The sequence below is a fragment of the Rhamphochromis longiceps genome, linkage group LG9 (assembly GCF_057381845.1).
Source record: "Rhamphochromis longiceps isolate RC_006_pf linkage group LG9, R_longiceps_female_GT1.1, whole genome shotgun sequence".
Classification (NCBI taxonomy): Eukaryota; Metazoa; Chordata; class Actinopteri; order Cichliformes; family Cichlidae; genus Rhamphochromis; species Rhamphochromis longiceps.
Window position 1 is genome coordinate 23,402,234 of NC_140565.1, and position 22,561 is coordinate 23,424,794.

The following is a 22,561-nucleotide window of genomic DNA, read 5'->3' on the forward strand; positions in this document are numbered from 1 at the left end:
TCTTAGCAAGAAAGTTAAAATAAAATGTAACATTTATAACACGCATTGATTCATATAATAAATTTTGCAGGCACACTTCTCATACCCTTTAAAATAGTAAAGTTGGTTATTAGTTGTGAATGCTTGGTGTCCACCAGCTTCATCTCCTCCATGACAATAGAGAGGCTTGTGACCTCCTTGTCCATACGCGCTGCCAGCTCTTCCTGCTGTGACCTCAGACTCGTTGCGTCTGTCCTCACGTCAGCCATACTGTTGTTGAGGTGTAGCAGGAAGTCTGAATGACGGCCAACTGTCTCTGAACAAGTGCGTAAATCATTCAGGTTTAGATTGATTGCACCAAGAAGCTGTGTGGTGAAGCTGATGTTGCCAGTCACACGATCAATACTCTGCTCCGACTCATCCAGTCGCACCTCTAGGCGGTCAAACTTTGTAGATGTGAGGTTGCCGAAGTCCCTCTGCTGATCCATGATCTCTCTCAGAGTCTGGTCATGAACCTCTGCCAGGCTGCTGGTGTTCTGGAGCTGGTTAGCAATAAAAGTGAGCTGTGTCCCCACATCCTCCAGGCTGTCATTGTTGGACTTTGCTAGAGCTGAGGTATTACTGGCCAAGATCTGCAGGTTTTCCACTTTGCTACGAAGCCACTCTGTATCAGAGCGGGTCTGTCGGGTGTTCTGTTCAAGGCTCTGAAAGTCATTGCGCATCTTATGAATAGCCTGGCTGGTGTCATCGACTGAGCGTTGCAGAGCAGCAATGAGACCTCTCTGCTGGTCCTGAGTGAGGTTGAGACTGCTAATGCTGAGCAGCGCCTGATTTTGGAGTTTTACCTGCTGTTGGAGTTCTCTTTGCAACCTAGCTGTGTCTTCCTGTAGACCCCCAATGATGCTGCCGTACGACTGCAGACTGCCATTTACAGAGCGCAAGGTGGCTGTGTTAATGTTCAGCAGTCCTTGAATGGAGCCCTGGCTGCTCTGGATGTCTGAGCCAATGTTCTGCAGCTGATTCAGCTTAACTTGATCACTGCGGATGCGCTCTTCCACCGCAGTCAGCTGCCTCTGGAGGGTCCAGATGTTGTTCTTAAAAGCCTGGATCTCTGTGGTGGTATTCTCCGACTTCTCTCCGGTCTGATCATCTGAAGATGAAGATTTGTACAGTAAATGATAAAAAAAAAAAATATGTCGATGATTTACTGTAGCTTTTAGTTACAGCTTTTGACTTCAACGTGTGAGCCTAGATACATACCTAGCTTTTTCAAATCAGTCTCAACAGCAATGATCTTTCCTCCATAGTTTGCAATACCTTCAGACACACTGTCAACTCTTTGCACCACTGTAAAGAAAACAGGGCAGGCAAGACAAAGGTTAGCTTCACAGGCTCTGTCTTTCATTAACAGACAAAACAGGTATGACAGAACTGCCTGCAACCACAGACACCGTATATAAATGGGATCAGAGAGGAAACCAATTAAAGTCTCTGACATACACTATAGGGGAGATGTGTCCACATGTCTTGGAGGCATGTAATAATGACAAACCCTCAGTAATGTAATCCCTTGGGTTACACCAGATTCAGACGTAAAGTGATATGGAGTTGCTGTGCATTGAAAAGGAAAAAGGCATTAATAAAGAGCGAGAGAGAGGGAGGAAGACACACTGATTCAGCAATGATGGTGTGGGTGGTCACTGACCAATGCTTAGATGTTAGGTGCATAGGAGGACATTGCAGAGGGCCTTAGGGGACAGGAAGTGACCTGAGGGGGGGGGGCTTCAGTAAACAAGCGGATCAAAGATGACCAGTGGAGACAGACTCTGTGGCAGGGAGGCTCTTCACGCCCCCACAGGCGACACAGGCATTCATTTCCTCTGGAATGTGTCTGGGATTCCAGGGATGCATCCCGCTTCTACCTCCAGTCTCACCAGGGGGACACATCCTGTAAGTGGGAACAGCATTGGCTCCTCTGCTGTGAAGCTGCATCTGAACTGTTTACTTCAGGATAACGGCTGAATCCAAGGGGTTTAATTATTGACCAGAAACTAAATATATATTTTCCCCTGAATGGGAGCAAGCATCAAAATGCTTTAGATTAATGTTAGCATGAAGTGTGTCTCTGTTTAGTTTTGAATATTTTTTAAAAAAAAATGTACAGACTAAACTAGGACATACAACTTTTTTTAATTGGTGAGTTCTAGAAATCGTGGTAGGCTGATTTTGTGGTTTGAACTGAGTTACAATAGCTGTTTTCATCTGTTTTCAGATTGTATGCTAAAAAAAAACATCTGGAAATTTAATTCTGAAAATGTTTCCCGTCTTTGGCTTTTTAACCCTCTCCAAAACCCACCTAAACTTGTTTCTGGGAATAAGCAAACCAGTAAAACTGTCTTGCGATGCAACTGTACCACATAATTTTTTAGTTATGAATCTAAAAGGTCAGTTGGATAGGAAATACTGCACACACAGAAAATTAAATGTAACGCATTTCCAGTAACCAGATGTACAATGAAGCACAAACACCTAAAAAAAGCATATAAACTTTAAGCTCTGCAGACCTATCATAATCTACACCTATGGCACATTGTTTCATTAGCAAACACACACACACACACACACACACACACACACACACACACACACACACACACACACACACACACACACACACACACACACTAACCTCGAAACTAAAGCTAAACATGAGCAGAAGCTTCTGGAACTTTTCCACATGTTCTGTTCATGGGCTGGCCTCGGGAGAGGATCATTGCATCACACAGTGGTAAAATTAACCATAAAACACACATGCAAAAAGCTGAAATTACAACAGGGCTGCAGAGTAAAGCATTATTTTGCCTCATAGGCCCAAATGTTGTAGAAATGAGCTGTTTTGTACTCAGTTTGAACTCTTTCCAAGATTTTGTGTGGACGGGTTCTGAAACTGTGTGTCGGCTCTGTCGGGGCTATCTTGTAAAATCAAACTCTCTTATGCAACTTTTTAATGAAGTGAGTGAACTTCAAACTCCTGTGTGGGATTGCGCTGAATCTAAGAAGGCCAGCACATTAGCTAAAAGGACAGCGACAGTTTAGCATTAGCTGTCAACTGCAGTAAATTTCACTAGTTAAAACAGGTAGAACAGGAAACAAAAAACACATCTGCATAGGGACTCTGTCTGCAGCAGAAATGATGAATTGATCACTGAAATGTTTTTTGCTCATGAACCGAAAGTTATTTAAAGTTAATTTATAGAGAAATGTCAGTATTTCACTCTTTGGTGTTTTATGCTTGGAATTCAGAAAGAGAGTCGCAGGCTTCTGGTCCTTTTTCTTTGAGGAAAATTAATGGGACGTGAACCCATGAGCTCTGAGAATAACCTCATTTTGCTTTTGGTCCTGTCAATTGAGAAAACAAGCTGCAGGAGAAAAGAGTGGGGTCACTCCCTCCCAATTACACTTCTGTGATTAAACTGCATCAGAACAAAAGAGCCACATACAGGACGTTTCTGTGGGTCAGTGATGGAGAGACACACAAGTTTATTGCGTAGAAGACTCTGGGTCTCACTACATAACCATCTGGAGCTGGGAGTGTGTTTAGGCTGAGCTGTGGTTCCCTTGACAGAGGAGTGCTTCAGTGCCAGTAAAAACCCAGTTTCAGTGGGTTCTGCTGGAGTTGCACTGAGTTCACTCACTTCTCATCTGGGATCAATTAGGCCTGCCTGAAAACATGCAGTGAGGAACAAGAAAGACCGGCTGAGCTCACAGCGTAGGGGGACATCATTGTTCGTGTACTCAAGGCACACAGATAAGCCCCGAACATGTTAACTTCACGCCATTTTCACCAATTGAAAATAAGACGGGGACATAGAGCAGTCACATATGGGAATGTTTAAGACAATTATAGCAGGAACATTCAGAGTTCAATCCTCCAAAAGACGGCGGGACTGCTTCCCGACCTGGAAAAAATTAGAAAAAAAAAGCCAACCAGGAAGTTCAGCTCCACAAAGCCTGAAGAACTTCTCCGGAGGTGTGAGCTTTGGGGGAGTTGGTAAAATAAACTGAGAGAAGGTTGCGGGGTGGAGAGAGAAAAGAGAGAAGGCAGACAGACAGTCAGATGAAGTTGAAATTTAAAGGGTATTTTCACCCAAATTACATAGACAAATACTGTACATGCTCACGACTGATGTTTGTAGTCATGCATACCATGGCTACTTCACCTGTCCCTCCTGCACTTTCTTGCTCATTGTGTCAGATGTTTAGTTACTCCTCGGCCTCCTTTAGCAGTAATGATACTTGTAACAAATGTAGCATATTTGCAGCTCTGGAGGCCAGGATTACTGAATTGGGGACTCGGCTTCGCACCCTTCATTCACGCGTAGCTAGCCAGGCCCCTGTAGCTGGTGCAGCCGAAGATAGCGTAGGCCCCGCTAGGCTTTCCCCGGCAGACCCCAAGCAGCTGGGGAAAGAGGGCGGCTGGGTGACGGTGAGGAGGAAGCATAGTCCTAAACAGAAGCCCCAGGGACACCCATTTTTCCCCACTTGGCGACACACCCGCCGGGGGTCAAACTCTGGTAATTGGTGATTCTGTTCTCAGACATGTGAAGCTAGAGACACCAGCAACCATAGTCAATTGTCTTCCAGGGGCCAGAGCAGGCGACATTGAAGGAAATTTAAAACTGCTGGCTAAGGGTAAACGTAAATTCAGTAAAATCATAATTCACGTCGGCAGTAATGACACCCGGATACACCAATCGGAGGTCACTAAAATCAATATTGAATTGGTGTGCAACTTTGCCAAAACAATGTCGGACTCTGTAGTTTTCTCTGGTCCCCTCCCCAATCAGACCAGGAGTGACATGTTTAGCCGCATGTTCTCCTTAAATTGGTGGCTGTCTGAGTGGTGTCCCAGAAACGATGTGGGCTTCATAGATAATTGGCAAACCTTCTGGCCTATTAATTAACGAAAGACCAAGACAGACTTTTAATTCATTTGAAAGCCTGATGCTTAGCCTTGTCCACCCCAGCTGTAAAACTCAGAAACCAGTCTTACTTGTTATCATCTATCGTCCACCTGGGCCTTACACAGAGTTTCTCTCTGATTTCTCAGACTTTTTATCTGATTTAGTTCTCAGCTCAGATAAAATAATTATTGTGGGTGATTTTAACATCCATGTAGATGCTAAGAATGACAGCCTCAACATGGCATTTAATCTGTTATTAGACTCAATTGGCTTCTCTCAAAATGTAAAAGAACCCACCCACCACTTTAATCACACTCTAGATCTTGTTTTAACATATGGCATAGAAACTGAACATTTAACAGTGTTTCCTGAAAACCCTCTCCTGTCTGATCATTTCCTGATAACATTTACATTTACAATAATTGATTACACAGCAGTGGAGAGTAGACTTTATCAAAGTAGATGTCTTTCAGAAAGCGCTGTAACTAAGTTTAAGAATATAATCCACCCACTGTTATCATCTTCAATGCCCTGTACCAACATAGAGCAGAGCAGCTATCTGAACGCTACCCCAACAGAGGTCGATTATCTTGTTAATAATTTTACCTCCTCACTACGTACGACTCTGGATACTGTAGCTCCTGTGAAAACTAAGGTTTCTAATCAGAAGTTCCTGACTCCGTGGTATAATTCTCAAACAAGTACCCTAAAGCAGATGACTCGCAATCTGGAGAGGAAATGGCGTGTCACAAATTTAGAGGATCATCATTTAACCTGGAGAAATAGTTTGTTGCTTTATAAGAAAGCCCTCTGCAAAGCCAGAACACCTTACTATTCGTCACTGATTGAAGAAAATAAGAACAACCCCAGGTTTCTCTTCAGCACTGTAGCCAGGCTGACAAACAGTCAGAGCTCTATTGAGCCAACCATCGTTAACTAGTAATGACTTCATGAACTTCTTCACAAATAAAATTTTTATTATTAGAGAAAAAATTACCAATAATCATCCCACAGATGTAATATCATCTCCAGCTACTCTTAGTACCATTGATGTTAAGTTCGACTCTTTTTCTCCAATTGATCTTTCTGAGTTAACTTCAATAATTACTTTCTCCAAACCATCAACGTGTCTTTTTGACCCCATTCCTACAAAACTGATCAAAGAAGTCCTGCCATTAATTAATTCTTCGATCTTAAATATGATCAACCTATCTCTAATAATCGGCTATGTACCACAGGCCTTCAAGCTAGCTGTAGTTAAACCTTTACTTAAAAAGCCATCTCTAGACCCAGCAGTCTTAGCTAATTATAGGCCAATCTCCAACCTTCATTGAACCAACAACCAGAATCTCACAAACAGAGATCTGTCAGCACAAGGAAATTGAAACAAAGACAGTGTTTGCCGAAAGGTAAAGAAAGAAAATCCAATTTTGGAAAAAAAACACATATTATGACAATGACAATGTTTCGAATTGCTTGTTGAAGAAACCAATGGATATTAGTACAGTATAGTACTGTTGAAAAGTCTTCAGCTACCCATTATTTCTTTAGATATTTCTTTAACAGGATCTTGAGCAATATTTTTCAGAGGAATTTTAGGACTACTGGAGGACGAAAAACCTAAAAAAAAAAACCCCACAGTATCTACATGAACAGTATGCAAAAGTTACATCAGTTACATCTGGCCCTTCAGTTGATCCATCAACGGTTTGCTGAAGCCTCATCAGAAATGGTCTCAGTGGAAGGGTGGCTGTCAAACAGCCATTGGTAAGGAAGGGAAACAGAGAGAAAAGACTAAGGTCTGCCAAATTACACAAGAACTGGATTGAAAATCAGTGGCAACAGGTCTTATGGAATGATGAATCCAAATGTAAATTTTTTGGTTTAAATCATCAGTATATACAGAGGAGATCAGGAGAGAGTGTGTTACTGTTACAGTCATATACTATCAGTCATGGATAGGGATGGGTACCGGTATCCGGTGCCATCATGGCACCGGTTCTGACATAAACGGTAGTAACCAGACCGAAAAGTAGCGCACATTTCGGTGCTTTATTTTGGTGCTTTTTTTTGTGAGCTGTGATACACTTTAGATTCTAGCCAATCATTTTACGTTTCCGAGGATAGTAGGCGGGTCCAGGTTCGTACGTTCTTTTAGCGCAGAGCTACAGATTAAAAATGCGAAGCGGTCAAAGTCTGGCTGTACTTCACAGCAAAATATGCAAACTCAGCAGCCTGCAACAAGTGCTTTAAGCTGATACTGTGATACTGTCAAAGGAGGTAACACCTCAAATCCGATGAAACACCTGGCGACGCATAGGTTTTTTTTTAAAAGCCGCAAAATGCGCCGTATTTTGATAGCTTGCTGCGAGACCTCACAACGTGCACATCTACTGCGGGTGTGGTGCCTGTTATCGGACGCGGAGTTAGCAACATCCCCCAAAAACCCGAAGAGGAGAGTCCTGGCCCCTAGCCCTGCCAGTGTAGCAGAAATGATGACGGATGATGATGGCAGCAGCAGCCGTTCTTCTCTGCGTGAGTAGCTTAATGTTGTTCGTGTGTAATTTACGTTGAGTAGGCTAACCACGTTATTACATTAATGCATGTAAGGTGAACTAGCAAACATCATCATAGCTACATGCGGCTGTCTTCTTGTTTAATGGCAGATAGTCCCTTCACCCTGGCCAAAAAGGCTAAAATGACCAAAGAAAAAGTGGAAAACAGTTAAACATGAGAGGTTTTTGGACAAAGTTTGTGTTTTTTCCATTGTTTAAGCACTGCTTCCAGCCAAGAGTGATACCATATATGCCCCATAGCGGCAGAAAAGGCTAGCATTGTTATCTTTTTACAAAAAAACAGCTGAACACAAGAGGTTTTTGGACCAATTTTTGCGTTCTCCATTCTTTAAGCACCGGTTTAAGCACCGTTTAAGCACCAGCACCGTTTCAAAAGTACCGGTTTGGCACCGGTATCGGATAAAACCTAAACGATACCCATCCCTAGTCATGGATTAGCCTCCCCGTAACCTAGATCTCAACATTATTAAAGCAGGTGGGATCGTCTTGACAACAAACAATACAAAAGGCAGAAACATTGAAAGCTTTGGATGTCCTTCAAGAAGTCTGCAAAACTATTCCTGAAGACGACTTAAAGAAATGACAAGAAAGCTGATTAAGAGAGTTCAGGCTATGTTGAAGAATAAAGATGGTCACACTAAATATTGACTTTCAAGCTCATTTTTGTTTTGTATACTGTGTATGTTTGTACATTTATATATGTTTTGATTTCTATATGCACCTATTTCCTGTTTTCCTATCAAAATATAAAGGAATGGGGATTGGCTAAAGCCTTTCACAGTACTGTATCATCTTCTCTGGCTATTTCCCGTTTCCATTCACAATATATAGAGTATTTGGAGTCAACCCCGCATGTGAAATGCACTGCCAGGCATATTTGTTTTGTTAGCTGTTTCTCTTGAGTTCAATCACTGTTTGTTTTTGGTGACTTCATATTTACACATGAAGGTGAAATCTCTCACGTGACTCTGCAAGAAAGTAAACACGCATTTTTTTAAAATCTAAAACTCCTTGAGTAATGTTTTTGGGGTTTTTTGGCGGGGGTGGGGGGGGGGGATTTGGTTTAACAGGGTGTTTATCTGTAACAGGAAATGTAGAGAGAGTAAATTGAGGGTAAAACTGCTAAGTTTTCCTCGTGGATGTGGCAGAAGTGTTGTCATACTTTCCATTACTGAAACATTGAATAATGACAATGAAGCATTGCAAAAGAACATTCATGTCATACTTGAGCATGCTGAAGTCCACTCAAGGGACAGAGAGCTGCTTGCCTCACACACAGGAGGTCTCATACGGTCATGAAACAGTGAAGCTCTTGGCAGCACAAAGAGAAAACTAATGATATGTTTGGATGGTTACTCCATCAACATAATGTAAGTGAATCATTTCAACATTTCAGAAAACAAAGGGCGTCATTGTAGAAGTGTTTGCCATCCTCTAATTTATTCTGTTAGATTACAGTGATAGTGGAAAGGAGCGTGGCGGGCAGCTTGTTTTACCTTTATATCCAAGTATAGCAACAGCGATGGTGAGGAGTGTACACAGCACATAGAGCAGAGCTATGGAGGTCTTCAGTGCCCATTCATTCTTACACTTCGTGCACTGGGTGCCCTCCTGGATTCCTGCATAAAAACATGAAAGAATACCAAATGAGTCAATACACTTTGCTTCCTATGGAGCATTTTTCTGAATCAGAAATGCCTAAAGTGTGTAGGTGGAGTTTGGTGTTCGCTAAGGACTCCAGGAGGCCCACATCTGGATAAACAGCACTGGAGACTACATTAAAGAGGCCAGCTCTTCCCTCGGGGGTCCTGGTGGAGAAGCGACACAAAAACAATCCCCCCCACTGACTTGTTTAGACTCAGCGACATGCTTATTTTCCTGAACTTAGTCTTCTCTCAGCAAACTGCCTCTCTTTCAGTCGCCTTGTGTGAAAAGATTTCTTCCCAGAGAAACGGAGGCAAACGGTGTGTAGGTTTTTTTTTTTTTAATGCAGTGTCAGGACTGTGGAATGAAATTAGGGGCCCTTAGCGTGTGGGGACACTTTTGGAATATTCCTTTTCAAGGATATTTTTCATGACAGATGAGTGGTGAGCTCTACAGTGCTGACGGGAACACAGCTGTTTTCATTTTCAGTTCAGGGAGTGTGTGTGTGTGTAAAGGTTGGGAATGTAGCGTGTGAGTGTGTGTGAATTTTGTGTTTTGGGGGGTGGGGGGGGGGTGTATTTGCTTTTCATGTACCTGGAATAAAATTTTTTATAAAGGAATACAAGATATATTCAGATTAACAGGAGCCAGTCAGTTCCCATCATACGTGGATCTGTAAAGTGCAAGAATCACTTAGTGCCAAAGGTTTAACCACACATTGCGCTCGAGTGTGTTTTATCACTAGCATCCCCAGGCTTCTACCTTTCTACCTATAAAACCCGAGAGCAGTCAAATGGTGGAAGTGGAAGCTAAATTGGCTAGTCATTCATAAGTATATTGGGTCGTTACCTAGGAATTCTGGAGGGAGGGGAGTGGGGGTGAGTGATTGAGGGGGTGGGGGAGCTGCTAAAAGCGGTGAGCTTCCTTTTGTGTTTCATCTTGATGCATTCTCAATCATCCAGGGAAACAAATCTCCAAAAGTCACCAACTTGGAGTGTTTCAGTTTGCCATCTTGGGGAGAAATCAACACACATGGGTGTAGGTCCTTTGTTGCTGACATTTATTGATAAAAACAGTACAAAAAACCAACCATTTGTACACATATTTACAAATAATTCAACATTGTCAGCAATCACTCACAATCCTGGCACTGCCTCTGGTGTACGGACCTCCTCTCCAAGGAAAGAAAATGCAGAGAAGACTCACCACTCAGCAGGCCTTGGAAATGATCCTGACGGAAGTCGACCCTTGTGACTCGGATGGAGAAGACCTAGCAGTTCAGCCGGATTCGGACTCAGAGCTGTCTGATCAGTCTTCCGGTTAGTTTCATTTCATGTTATTTCCTTTTTCATTTCAAACAAGTAAGTGGATGTAGTTAGTAAGTAAGATATTTCAGACATTATTCTGATACAGAGGAGGAGATACTGGAATTATAATTAGTATCTATGCATGCATTTGTGATTTTGTTTGACCTTCCCATTTTGCTCACAATTTGAATTTGTTCACACTGCAGATGAGGAGACTGCTTCTCCACCGAAAAAGAGACCTTGTTTGGGGACTGAGACAGCGAAAGATGGCACAGTGTGGCGTGAAGAACATGTGGGGACCTGTCTCCCTTTCACCCCAATAGAAGCGTACGCTGCAGATGGAGAGCCAACGGCTAAGGCCAGGAGAAGTATCTCGAGTCGCCTTCAGAGCTTCCTGTGTTTCGTCACTCTTGACATGCTTCGTAGCATTCAAGAATGGACTATTCAACATGCACAGCAAACGGAGCATGTTCATTGGTTCATGGACCTCCCTGAACTAATGGCATTTATTGCAATTGTGATCTTGCGGGGGGTTTGCAGGCTTCCATCGGTAAATGACTGCTGGTCAGCAAACCTGGGAAACCCACAGATAATTGGAACTATGGCACGAAACCGCTTCCAAAACATCATGCAACACCTACGCTTTGATGACAAGTCCACCCGCTGTGATCGAGCAAAGACTGACAAGTTTGCTGCAGATCGCAACAGATCGCAATGAATTCACCACTCAGGTATGTTGCAGGTCTTTTGTGGTTCTATGTTTATGTGTTTCATTGTGTGTAAAAGGGCTATGAAAATAAAAATTTATCTTATTTCTTAGGTGTTTTCAACCTCTGCTGCCACGCTGACGGCGTATGCGGCCAAACGGAAGAAGACAGTCTATATTCTTAGCAGCATGCACAGCGTGGTTCACCAAACACTGTCACCCTTTACAACAAAACAAAGTGTGGCGTGGATGTGATTGACCAGATGGTTCTGGAGTACACTGTCCGCAAAGGAACACGGCGCTGGCCAGTCGCCGTGTTTTATAACATGATTGACATGGCAGCACTGAATGCACATGTGCTGTATCAAGCATGCACCGGGACGAAGGAAAGACGGGTGGACTTCCTGGTGGCGCTTGCAACAGAGTTGGCTCACTCTCATGTAGCTGCGAAGAAGGCAAGAAAAGATCAGTTGCTTCGGGCAGAACCCTCCACACCGAGCCCTGGAAAAAGAGCCACGTGTCAGGTCAAACACAAATGCAAGATAAATCAGGCCACTGTGCGATGTGTTCACTGCTACAGGTACACATGTGGTAAATGCAGACTACAGGTACCATGGCAGTGCCAGGATTGTGAGTGATTGCTGACAATGTTGAATTATTTGTAAATATGTGTACAAATGGTTGGTTTTTTGTACTGTTTTTATCAATAAATGTCAGCAACAAAGGACATACACCCATGTGTGTTGATTTCTCCCCAAGATGGCAAACTGAAACACTCCAAGTTGGTGACTTTTGGAGATTTGTTTCCCTGGATGATTGAGAATGCATCAAGATGAAACACAAAAGGAAGCTCACCGCTTTTAGCAGCTCCCCCACCCCCTCAATCACTCACCCCCACTCCCCTCCCTCCAGAATTCCTAGGTAACGACCCAATATACATATGAATGACTCCAGCATTTGACTGACTGCTCTCCGGCTTTTAAAGGTAGAAACGCAAAATGATGACTCCGCGGGGGTCTAAGGTAGAAAACCAAAATGACTGCTCTCCGGGGGTCTAAGTATAAATGGTGAGGTAATTCTTAAATAAACTAAAAATCCAGCTCCGATTGGATCCTCAGTGTCCCACTGGGAGTTTCGATGCCAAAGTTAACAACATCATTTATTCTTATTGGTGTGAAGGGATTTTTTGTAAGATCACTGATTGTTAGACCTCAGTCAAAGACCGTGTCAAGTTGGAGAGGAGGTGGAACACCTGGTCAACCTCAACAGGAGATTTACTGTAAAGAGTACAAGCAAGTGATGGATGAAACTGAAAAAGGGGGTTCTAGATGTAATCGTTCCATGCGATTGATTCTGTGCAAACTCAAATGACACCTCCATTACCTCACTGACCAGCAAGAAGACCTACTTTACTTCATATGCCTTAAGGTGCACTCAGTGTATCGGGCCAGTACCCACACTGTTAAAAGCATATCTTCAGTGGAGGTAAACCAACAAATCAGCCAAGCTGTTTTAACCTGTTGTAGAGTTTGGGATGTTCGCGGTAGATCTTTTGGATCCCGGTGGTTGCAAATTGGGAGGTCCATGAATTGGACTTGACTGGAATTTGTCAACTATTACAAACCTTTGGGTTCTGGCATTTATGATGATGTAATGATACAATGACACATGCCACCTACCAAAAAATTGCCACCCCCAGTGGCCCTTAATGAAGGCCACCCCTAGCAGGACCCCTTCCCACTGTAAAATCTGCTCAGGAAAGGTTTGAGGGACGGATCAAAGAAGCCAAGTATTCATACAGCCTCCACATTTCCCACATCACAATGTACTCACATAGCACTGAGGCCTCACGTAGCAACCTACAGCAACCAGGATCCACTGCCAACATCCTGGTACCTAATACCAGAGAACACCCACAGAGATCTCCTTTCTGAGTCAGGGCTGTTTAGGCAGTACAAGGTGACTTATACATTAAAAAGTAAGAGGCTGACTGGTGTATGACTTATCATACATTGTCATTTCAACCATGTACAGTGGTACAGTACAGAGTGAAACGAGACAGCATTCCTCTGAGAGCCTGGTGTTACACATGACATATAACAGACAATCAACACGGGACTACGTAAAAGTGCAATGTGCAAAAATTGCAAAAAAAAAAAAGACAAGACAGTGCAACACTAGACCGAACAGGATGATGGCGTGAATGCTGTAAGTGTCCGTGATGGAGGGAAGAGAGGGTACTGCAATCCACCTTTACCATATCAGACAGTGATGCAGCTGCTCAGGACGCTCTCGATAGTCTCTCTGTTGAACGTGGTGAGAATGGATGGAGGGAGATGGGCTTATCTCAGCTTCAGCAGGAAGTAGAGGCGCAGTTGGGCCTTCTTAGTTATGGAGCTGGTGTTGAGAGACCAGGAGAGGTTCTCCGCCAGGTGGACACCAAGGAATTTGGTGCTCTTGACGACGATTATGGTAAATGGTAAATGGTAAATGGCCTGCATTTGTATAGCGCTTTTCTAGTCCATAGGACCCCAAAGCGCTTTACACTACATTCAGTCATTCACCCATTCACACACACATTCACACACTGGCGATAGCAAGCTACATTGTAGCCACAGCTGCCCTGGGGCACACTGACAGAGTAATAAGCATCAACATTACCAATATCCTTTTTTCATTTACTTTTTCCTTAAGGGAAAGACAATCCCTGAGCTATAGATATATAATTTTACCACTGGGATTTTTTCTTTTGTTGCACAGATATTAGTGTTCAAATTTTAAAGTTTATGGCCATACCTGTGGTGATCTTCTTTCTGAGGAAATTATAATTTAAACAAAAAGGTTTTTATTTGAATTGCACTTTGTCTTTACTAAATGTGAAGAGATTAAAAAACACTCAATTTTAAGAACTGTTTATGAGTATTTATTTATTTATTTGCAGGATCCTGAAGCAGTTAATTGACTTCTTCCAATTTCTTCCAATTAACTTCACACCTAAAAACATTCTTTGCTCACCACCAACTTCTAAGAAAGCATCTGTCTGATTTCATGTGGTAGCTTTTGGATTTTTTTTTTTTTGCAGGAAACGATACAGGTGAGAACAATTAGTCTGAATAAAATCAGTTAAGTTGCATCATAGTAAAACTGCTAACACAGAAGAGTCTGTAAATGTGAAGCAAACTATAGAGATTTGGCAGTTTTTAAAATGCTTTTGTTCCTGATCCAAACTTTACTCTCTCAACTTAAACAGAGAAGATTTATGTTTTCAACTCAAAACTGTACCATAAAAAAATGGCCTTGAGCATTTGTTTCCAACGATGACAACACAGAAGCCCATAAATCTTGTCGAAGTGTTTCAAAGCAAGACGTTTTTAAGAAAAATCAGTAACTTGTGACTCTCGTCTTGCCAAAATATTCACTTCTTTTCATTCTGTGGCCACAGAAAGATTAGGAAAGTGTGACATGAGTCAAAGAAATGAGAGAAAACTGTGGAAACTGCAGTACTCAGGCAGGTTAAGAGCCTTGTTTGCCTTCTTATGTGTATTAGCAGGTTTTCATGCCTGGAACATGTTAATCTTTTCAAAAACACAGGTCCGGTTCAGGGCACGGAGCGAAAGTGATTACCGCATCAGGAGTTACCAAAGTCTTTCCTCGGCTTGGTTTAACTGTAAGCAGAGAAGTGCACTCTGGGAATATGGCCATGATAAATGATTGCCTTTTCTGAATCATTCATAACTGCTGGCATGTTTGAAGTGTCAGCTCGTGCAAACTTCCCCAATGAAGTGAGCACATCAGTTCATCAGCTCATAGTAATCAAAGTGCTGCTGTTCCAATCCAAACAAGCTGACAGTGTTTACAAATCTGCTGCGCTGAAATGATACCAAAACACTTTGTAAGTGTATGAACTATTGCACAGGCTAAACTCTTTTCCATCTCAGTGCACCCCTGATTGATGAGCTTCAGATGCTCCGTGGATTAAGTGGAGAATTTCAAATTTGACAGCTGCCGTGACACAAAACACGTGGCAAACATCACAATAGGAAAGGAGAGACTTCGGTTTCACAGCTAATTTACAAGAACAAAGAGAAAAGACATCAGATGGAAAAGCTTAAACCTGAGTGCCCACACATGAGTGAACTGTCCAGTTCAGAGGTCATAGCGTGCCTGCTGATTATTTTCCAGTGGGTCACTTCCTGGATAATCGGCTTGTTTTTTTCTTTTTATTTGTGTGTCAACTGTCCATCTTTTTTTACAGCTGGATTCCATAAACGTGAATCATCAGCACAGGACAAACTAAAGCAGATACACTTCTAACTGGCTTGTGTTGACTCAGTAGCAGAAGCTACATTACCCTCGGGGCTAGAAGTAAAATCTTTCACTTTCCTAAGAACTCAGAGATTTCACATTTTTTTAGTTCAACCCAACCAAATGGCCAACGTGCAACTGAGAAAAAATTACAAGTTTACCTTGTGACAGGCTATGTTTAATGTGAAACACAAATCCTACCATCAGTATCCACTTTCCCTCCAAAGGCTATGACTACATTGGCCAGCTGCAACATCACCACCAATGTGTGTCCGCCATAACATATCTAGTTTCTATTGTCACAGTTTCCATTGGGCCTGCACATAAATTGGTCACATTGCACGCCAGCTCTGTGTCCTCAGAGGTCATGGCCACTTTGCACACTTTATGAGATCAGGACAATTTGAAGAAGCATTTAATTGGATAATTCCAAATAAATGCAAGGACAAGTTTCTTATTAATTAAAGAGCTCCGCTTTCTTTCATTTATTTTCTCTGAAGATAATGCGTGTGTTGTCTTACTGTTGCAAGCAAATAAAACCAGCTGTTCACCTCACAGCAGCTCTTTGTGAAGTTTTCTGAGGCATACCGCTCCTTGAATCGAGGTAGATGTTAGGGTTTTTACAATAGTCAAATCAAGGACAAGAAAACTCGGTTTCCTTTAGAAAAGGCATTGTTTTGTTAACTACAAATAACTGCCTGGAGGCATTTTTGCAATGGTCACAAGTGACAAAACAAAAAGGACTGTATATGCTAAGTATGTGGCAATCTGATATTTGGATCAGATATTAATACTGATACCGATACTGATCTAAAGGCTGGATCAGATAACGATTACATATCGATATTTCTGACTGATATCGGTGATGATATCTGATCCAGGTATCGATCAGATATTGCTAGTCTATTCAGTTCAGTTTGATGGTTTTGTGTTTAATTAATCATGGGACAGCGACAGCCAGTAACAGACCTAATATAGCGCGATAGAAGCTGTGTATATAGTCTGTACATAGCCCAACCATCAAGGCAAAAAGCCACCCTCCATGGGTTCTTTTGGGGTCTTATTCCTGATTAAAAAAAAAACAAAACGGAATTGTTGATTTTTGCTCCACAATATTGAAAGATCTTGCAATTTAGCGTAAAAGGTTTCCTAAAGACAAAGAGTCATATCCACACTTTACCCAAATGAATAAAGTCTAAAGTATAACAACTGTCTGTTTGTGTGACAAGCAGACACAGGGAAATGAGTCAGTCACTACAAACAAGCTTTCACACATTCTCAAATGTCTGACACACTAACACAGCCCAGATGCACGAAACCTAACAAATAAATAAAATATGGAGAGGTTTGCAGCTCAGCAAGCTTGTCTGTGCATATAGTCGGATCAGACCTGATAAATAGAAAAGTTTCTGGAGTGACAAATTTCTCAGTATGAGAGGAAGATGAACTTTCACGAGACAGTGGAAAAACACCACGAGCGTCAGGCTCCTTGACCACAGTTTACCATCAGAGACTCCTTTAGTTTGGTTCCTCATCATTAAAGCGGACACCAGTTCGTCATCTTTCCCACTCGCCTACACAGTTAGACGCAGTCGGATCATACTGACCACAACCACAAAAACAACCATCGGCCAGGATGCTCAGACCACAGGCTGACACCAACACTTTTACTGCTCATAGCAAAATATAAAGAATGATGCTCCAAACACAAAGGGCCTTACCAAAACAGGAAAAATACACTAGTGGGTTTTCAATGAGAAAGGATTCCCTTTGTCATCCTGTATGTTTCCAACAAAGTCATCCATTGTTTCTGTAAAACCTCTGAATTGGAACAATGTCCAGACAGTGTCCACCTTGGTGATAAAAAATGTATCCAAGCCTGCATCTTTCATCAGCCTCATTTCCTGAAACAAAGGATTACACAAACATCGTCTTTTTCATCTCAACATGGGCTCTGAAATGACAAAATAATGTCCAGGAGGCCACAGCTGATGCATGTGCCTTGTTCATTAAAACACCATGTTTATTTACTGTAAATAGCAGCAGGGACGCTATAGTAACGGCTGAGAACACAAAGCTGTGAGCTGAGGTCACACAAACTGTGATTTGGATCCCTGCCTTGCTTAACATGCTCTCAAGCCCTTTCCAGGAACCAGAGTGCAGATCTACTCCAAAAGGGTAATCAGTGAATTATACCTGGCACCAAAGACAAAGAAAGGAGTTCAAGACAAACTTCAGCTTCAGTGGAAGAAGCCTTCAAAGAAAAAAGGAGTTTTTTCACAAGACTGCATAGAGTCCTGTGAAAAACTAAGTGCATCCTTACTTCTTCCAAAGGAATTAAGAGGACAGTCAAATACACTTGATTAACATATCATCTGTAAGTGTGACCACCTCAATAAAAGCAGAGGTTTTGGCAGTTTGCTGGAAATTGTGGTGAAGATAAAGACTGAGCCTCAAATGGAGCTCTGAAAGGGAGAATGATGGAGAGCACAGATTTTAAACCATGTAAAGCATAGGCTGATTGGCTCAAAGAAGGCAGGCAAGAAGATGATTAGACTAGAGCAATGATGTCAGTACTGAGATTGACAGCATGGGAAAGCAGTAGACGTGTAAAGAACAGAAAAGCAGCTTACGCAGAAGCTTCATATTCTACAGGCCTCAGTTAGCATGTTAAATGTTAAAGTTCATAAAGATACAACTAGAAAAGACAAAGCAAGGGCAGTTTATTTGGAAGGGGTGCCAGGAGAATATGGCATCACAGGTTAGTTTTGCAAAGCTGCATCTGTACACACCACAAGACCTCTAAAACAACGGATTTAATGGATTAACTCTTAGTTTAGGACAATGCATCAGTTTGTTAGAGGACATAAATACACACTAACCAATGTATATCTATGAGTACAATATTGCTTCTGCTAGTTAAAAGTTTGCATGGACACCAGTGGATGTTGGATAAATTCAAACTTAAATGACAAAGCCACTTCTCAAGAGTGTTTTCACTACCAACTTTTTATATACAGATGCTTGTTCAAGCTCCATGGTCGTTATATTTTAAACACACCGCTAACTAAGACAATTCACTCCTTTTCCACACACACACACACACACACACACACACACACACACACACACACACACACACACACACACACACACACACACACACACACACACATGATTTCAATTTACTGATGAGCCATGAAAAACTGTAAAATATTTTTCACTGCGTGCCAATACGTGTGTTTCCTGGTTTTTTTGTTTCTTCTAATCTGCCCTTCATTACTCAAACAGAAATAAGATGTTTTACAAGATCTCTGATACACTGTAATCTAAGCCAAGTTGTTTTACAGTCAGGAGGGAGATGATGGCCCAATGCACTGCTCAGATTTCTCAGTGGCAAAGTGAGGGGGCCTGGACTGAATCATGTGTGTAATGTGTGTTTGTGTGTGTGTGTGTGTGTGTGTGTGTGCATGCGCTAACAAGTGCACTGGTGCATGACTTTCAGCTTTTGTAGCCATAACTGACTTTCAGGTACTTTTAGCTGCAGAAGAATCCCTGCTTGATGTACATACTTGCATATAAACAAATCAGCTTTAAACAGTTGCCTTCAACTTTGGAGATTTTGGAGGGGTTTAATGAGCTACCAAACAAAAGAATATTCACAAAAAGCTTTTTTCCTTTTGTTTCTACACCTAATACCACACTGTTAAAGGCACAGAGAACACCTTATGTCCTCCAACATGTCCACTGTGCGTACTTTGAGGCTTTACCTGCCAATGATGCAATCAGAGGAAGTGCAGAATTAGGGCCAAAGGGTTGTGAGTTCATGGGATGGCTCTGGGGCCCAGCAGGAAACCAACACCATCCCAGCTTCATGTGTGGCCTGATTTAGGCTCCATCTCTTTTATTACATGTGATGGAAACCATACGGGAAAGGCGCTCACAGTTGTCAGTGACTGGGTCAACAGCAAAAGGAGGAGTAAAGACAATGAGGACAAGGCCAACGCTTCGTCACGAGAGGCTGAAATTGGAGAAAAGGTGAAATGTGAGGGGAAAAAAGAACAAGAGAGAGAGTGAGAGAGGAGGCAGATGATTTAAAGATTTGAGAGGTGGAGAGAAAGCACTGATGGATGGCCTTTAAAAGCCAATAAATCCATGTTAGATTCAACCACCATGAGCCAAGAACCTCTCAGGGACCATGACACCGGCCACATCATCCACGTAAAAACTGGAGGAGAGGGGAAAAAGTGGTGCCTTTGTGGCAGGATATCGCTCACTGAGCTTTGTTTCAAATCTAACAAAAAACACTGTCAAAATATGAGGCAACCAAGATTACATCACCCAGCAGCTCTCTGAGGCTCCATCAGTCTGTTGCCTCACCATGGGGGTGTGACAGGGAACTATTTTTTTCCACATAATCATCTAATTCATCTGTCAGACCTGCTGTTATGCAGAGACGTATTTAAAAGGAAACAGACACGATGCATTTTGCTGATAGCTAGTTGTATTTTGGCTTAATATGAGAAAAATACCAATAACATCAAGTCCACGCTTTTGAGAGAAAACATTTCAGTTTCAGAAAATGTCTCAATGTTTCTGAAAGAAACGTGTCTCAAGGGACTGCGAGACAGAATGAAAAGCAGAATCAATTCATGCAGCTGAAATGATTGATTTTCTGGCCATTTGGTGGCAGCTGAAAACAATAAAATCTAAAATTATCCAATTTGAAAGTTGCTATGTAGAAGTGTTTACACACTCGACGGACACGGAATAAGAGCATCGGTGCTCAACAATCTACTTTGATCTTTACCTACTCCCGAAAGTCACTCAAAGAAAGTGAAAAATTGATGGTTGCTCAGTAATTGCAATGAATTTTTTTTCCAGTTTTGGCAACCAAAAGCAAGCAGTTGCAGCAATCGGCTGGAGTTTATACACACAAACAGATGGGCAACATGTTGCAAGTATAGTTAAGGTCAGTCTGCACCAAATAATGCAACTTGTCTGTGATGTATCGTTGTGCAACAGGAGACTCGACTTGACTAGTTGCATTCTTGTTATATTCCTGTAAAGGCAAAAAGATCCATGCTGTTTTGTAGTTAAATGTATGCAACTATTTGTGGTGGGATTTTTGAATTACTGCTGTATGTACACAACAACAGATTTACAATCAATGGCAAAAATTGTGTGATATTTGCTGATTGATCACAAGCAGATTCCATGCAATTTCCAATTTGACCCCATTTAATCACAAACTGATTGCAGACTTTTAGCCATTTTATCGCCATCTTCATGCATGCAAGACAGTGACTGAATACGAGTGGTTGCAGACCTGGTCCCTGTTTTTGAAGCAACCATTCTAAAGGCAATGAGAAGTCAGTTTTGCAATCATTTTGGTTGTGCCAAGGTCTCCACCCACTGTTTTTCTTTTAAGTGACATTAGCATTAGCCGCTAGATGGTCATCAGTGTTCACGAGATAGAAACTCACCTTGTGTGGTTGCTACTTTGGTTGTTGGCTTGGTTTAATACAGCTTAATAACAGCAATATCTGGAGTAATGCTTTGCATGTTTAACACGGTCGGCATTTGAATATATTCAATATTAGTCAAATTGGAGATTTCACTAAATGCTTGTCTGATATTTTAGGACAGCTGTCCCTATGAAACATATTTCAGCTCAACTTTATTGCTGCTTCTTTTTCTTTTATTGCAAGTTCTTTACAGAGCAAGAGCCACATTTAGATTAAAAAACTGTACAAGAGCTTGTGAGTGGCAACAGTGTTTGCTTGTTCTACCTCTGTCTGCCTGATGATGAGTGTCTAGTGAGGTCATAGACTACGTATACAAGATTAATGTCACCCACTGGTTAGTACAGAACTTGATATTTTAAAACCTGATGTCACAAGCAAGAGGTGGATCTAAAGAAAGCAGAATACCGCTGTACACTTATATGGTAGAACTTGCCAATGACCAGGTAGGTCTTCCCTAAATTATACCCTCCTTTGTTGTTTATTTAACCCTAGAAGAGGCCATAATTACCAAAATGAACATCGTGCTCTATTCTGTGAGACTTAAAATCAGAGATTGAGATGATAAAATCCTCAGGAAAGGGTTTCCCCAGGTCATAGATGAAGTGAGCAGTGATTTTCCATCAAACTCCCAGAGAAGCCCCCTCTGCTGGCTATTAAAAGGAATGCAGTTTTAAGACTTCCCTTTCAGACCCAGTCTTACAAGCGTATAGAGGTAAAAGGCATCAAAATCCCTGCCGGAGCTGAGTTTATTATTATAAGTGACTTCTCTGCCAGTACATATAGACTAATTTATAATCCAAAAATACTCATTAGTGCAACTTCAGTGCAAAAGTAAGCTCATTCACTCAACAGAGCTTAAAAAATGAGCATGCCAAACTGGTCTTTACCCATCCTACGATAATGATGCCTCACCAACTGATAGTAAAGGTAGAGAAATAAACACTTCCAAAATGTTTTCAGATGAGCTGCGGTCAGACAGGCACGCAGGCTGCGGCACCATCCACGGCCTCTCCTACTCACCCCCTCCCACGAACCCAGAGGCCCCACTCAGCTCTGCAGAGACTCAGCACTCGCTGCAGTTACACAAACAGGTTGTCTTTCCAGAAATTTCATCAACAATGGAGTGGGGAGTGGGTATGGACTTACTCGGCTCCAGGATTTGGGGCCCACGGAGTGACTTGGGTTCTAGTTACAAAGCAAAACATCAGAGCTTAAGCACTCCAAACACTGCAACTCACTAGTAAGTTTTATGAGTGTGTGTCTGTGTGTGTGGCCCACTGGTTAATGATCATCACATTAGCATCCAGAATTTGATAGCCTTCCTACGCTCAACTTTGAAAGAAATACAACACGATCAGCAAAAAGAGGAGCGACTTCAAAGTATGAATGCAGGAAAGCAGGACAAGAATAACACAGGAATCACTTTATTCAGCGAAAGATTCAAAGGCTGTCTGTGTTCAGTCAGCTGCCATTCAGCTGTCAGAAGTGAAGCAATTAATATCACCATGAAGCATTTATTTCTGCATCATATTCCCTTTTGCAATAGAGGAAA

The 22,561-nt window shown here is 42.0% G+C and overlaps 1 protein-coding gene across 1 annotated transcript in view; it reads right to left on the minus strand.

Moving 5' to 3' along the window:
- LOC146662350 (collectin-12-like) overlaps positions 1-22,561 on the minus strand; it is a 46,309-nt gene that overhangs the window by 4,037 nt on the left and 19,711 nt on the right. Inside the window, exons 3-5 of the mRNA XM_085418924.1 lie at positions 9,016-9,138; positions 1,240-1,326; positions 86-1,129 (exon numbers count right to left, since the gene is read on the minus strand). Of these exons, the coding sequence (XP_085275050.1) occupies positions 86-1,129; positions 1,240-1,326; positions 9,016-9,138 (1,254 nt within the window). The remainder of the gene's footprint in view (positions 1-85; positions 1,130-1,239; positions 1,327-9,015; positions 9,139-22,561) is intronic.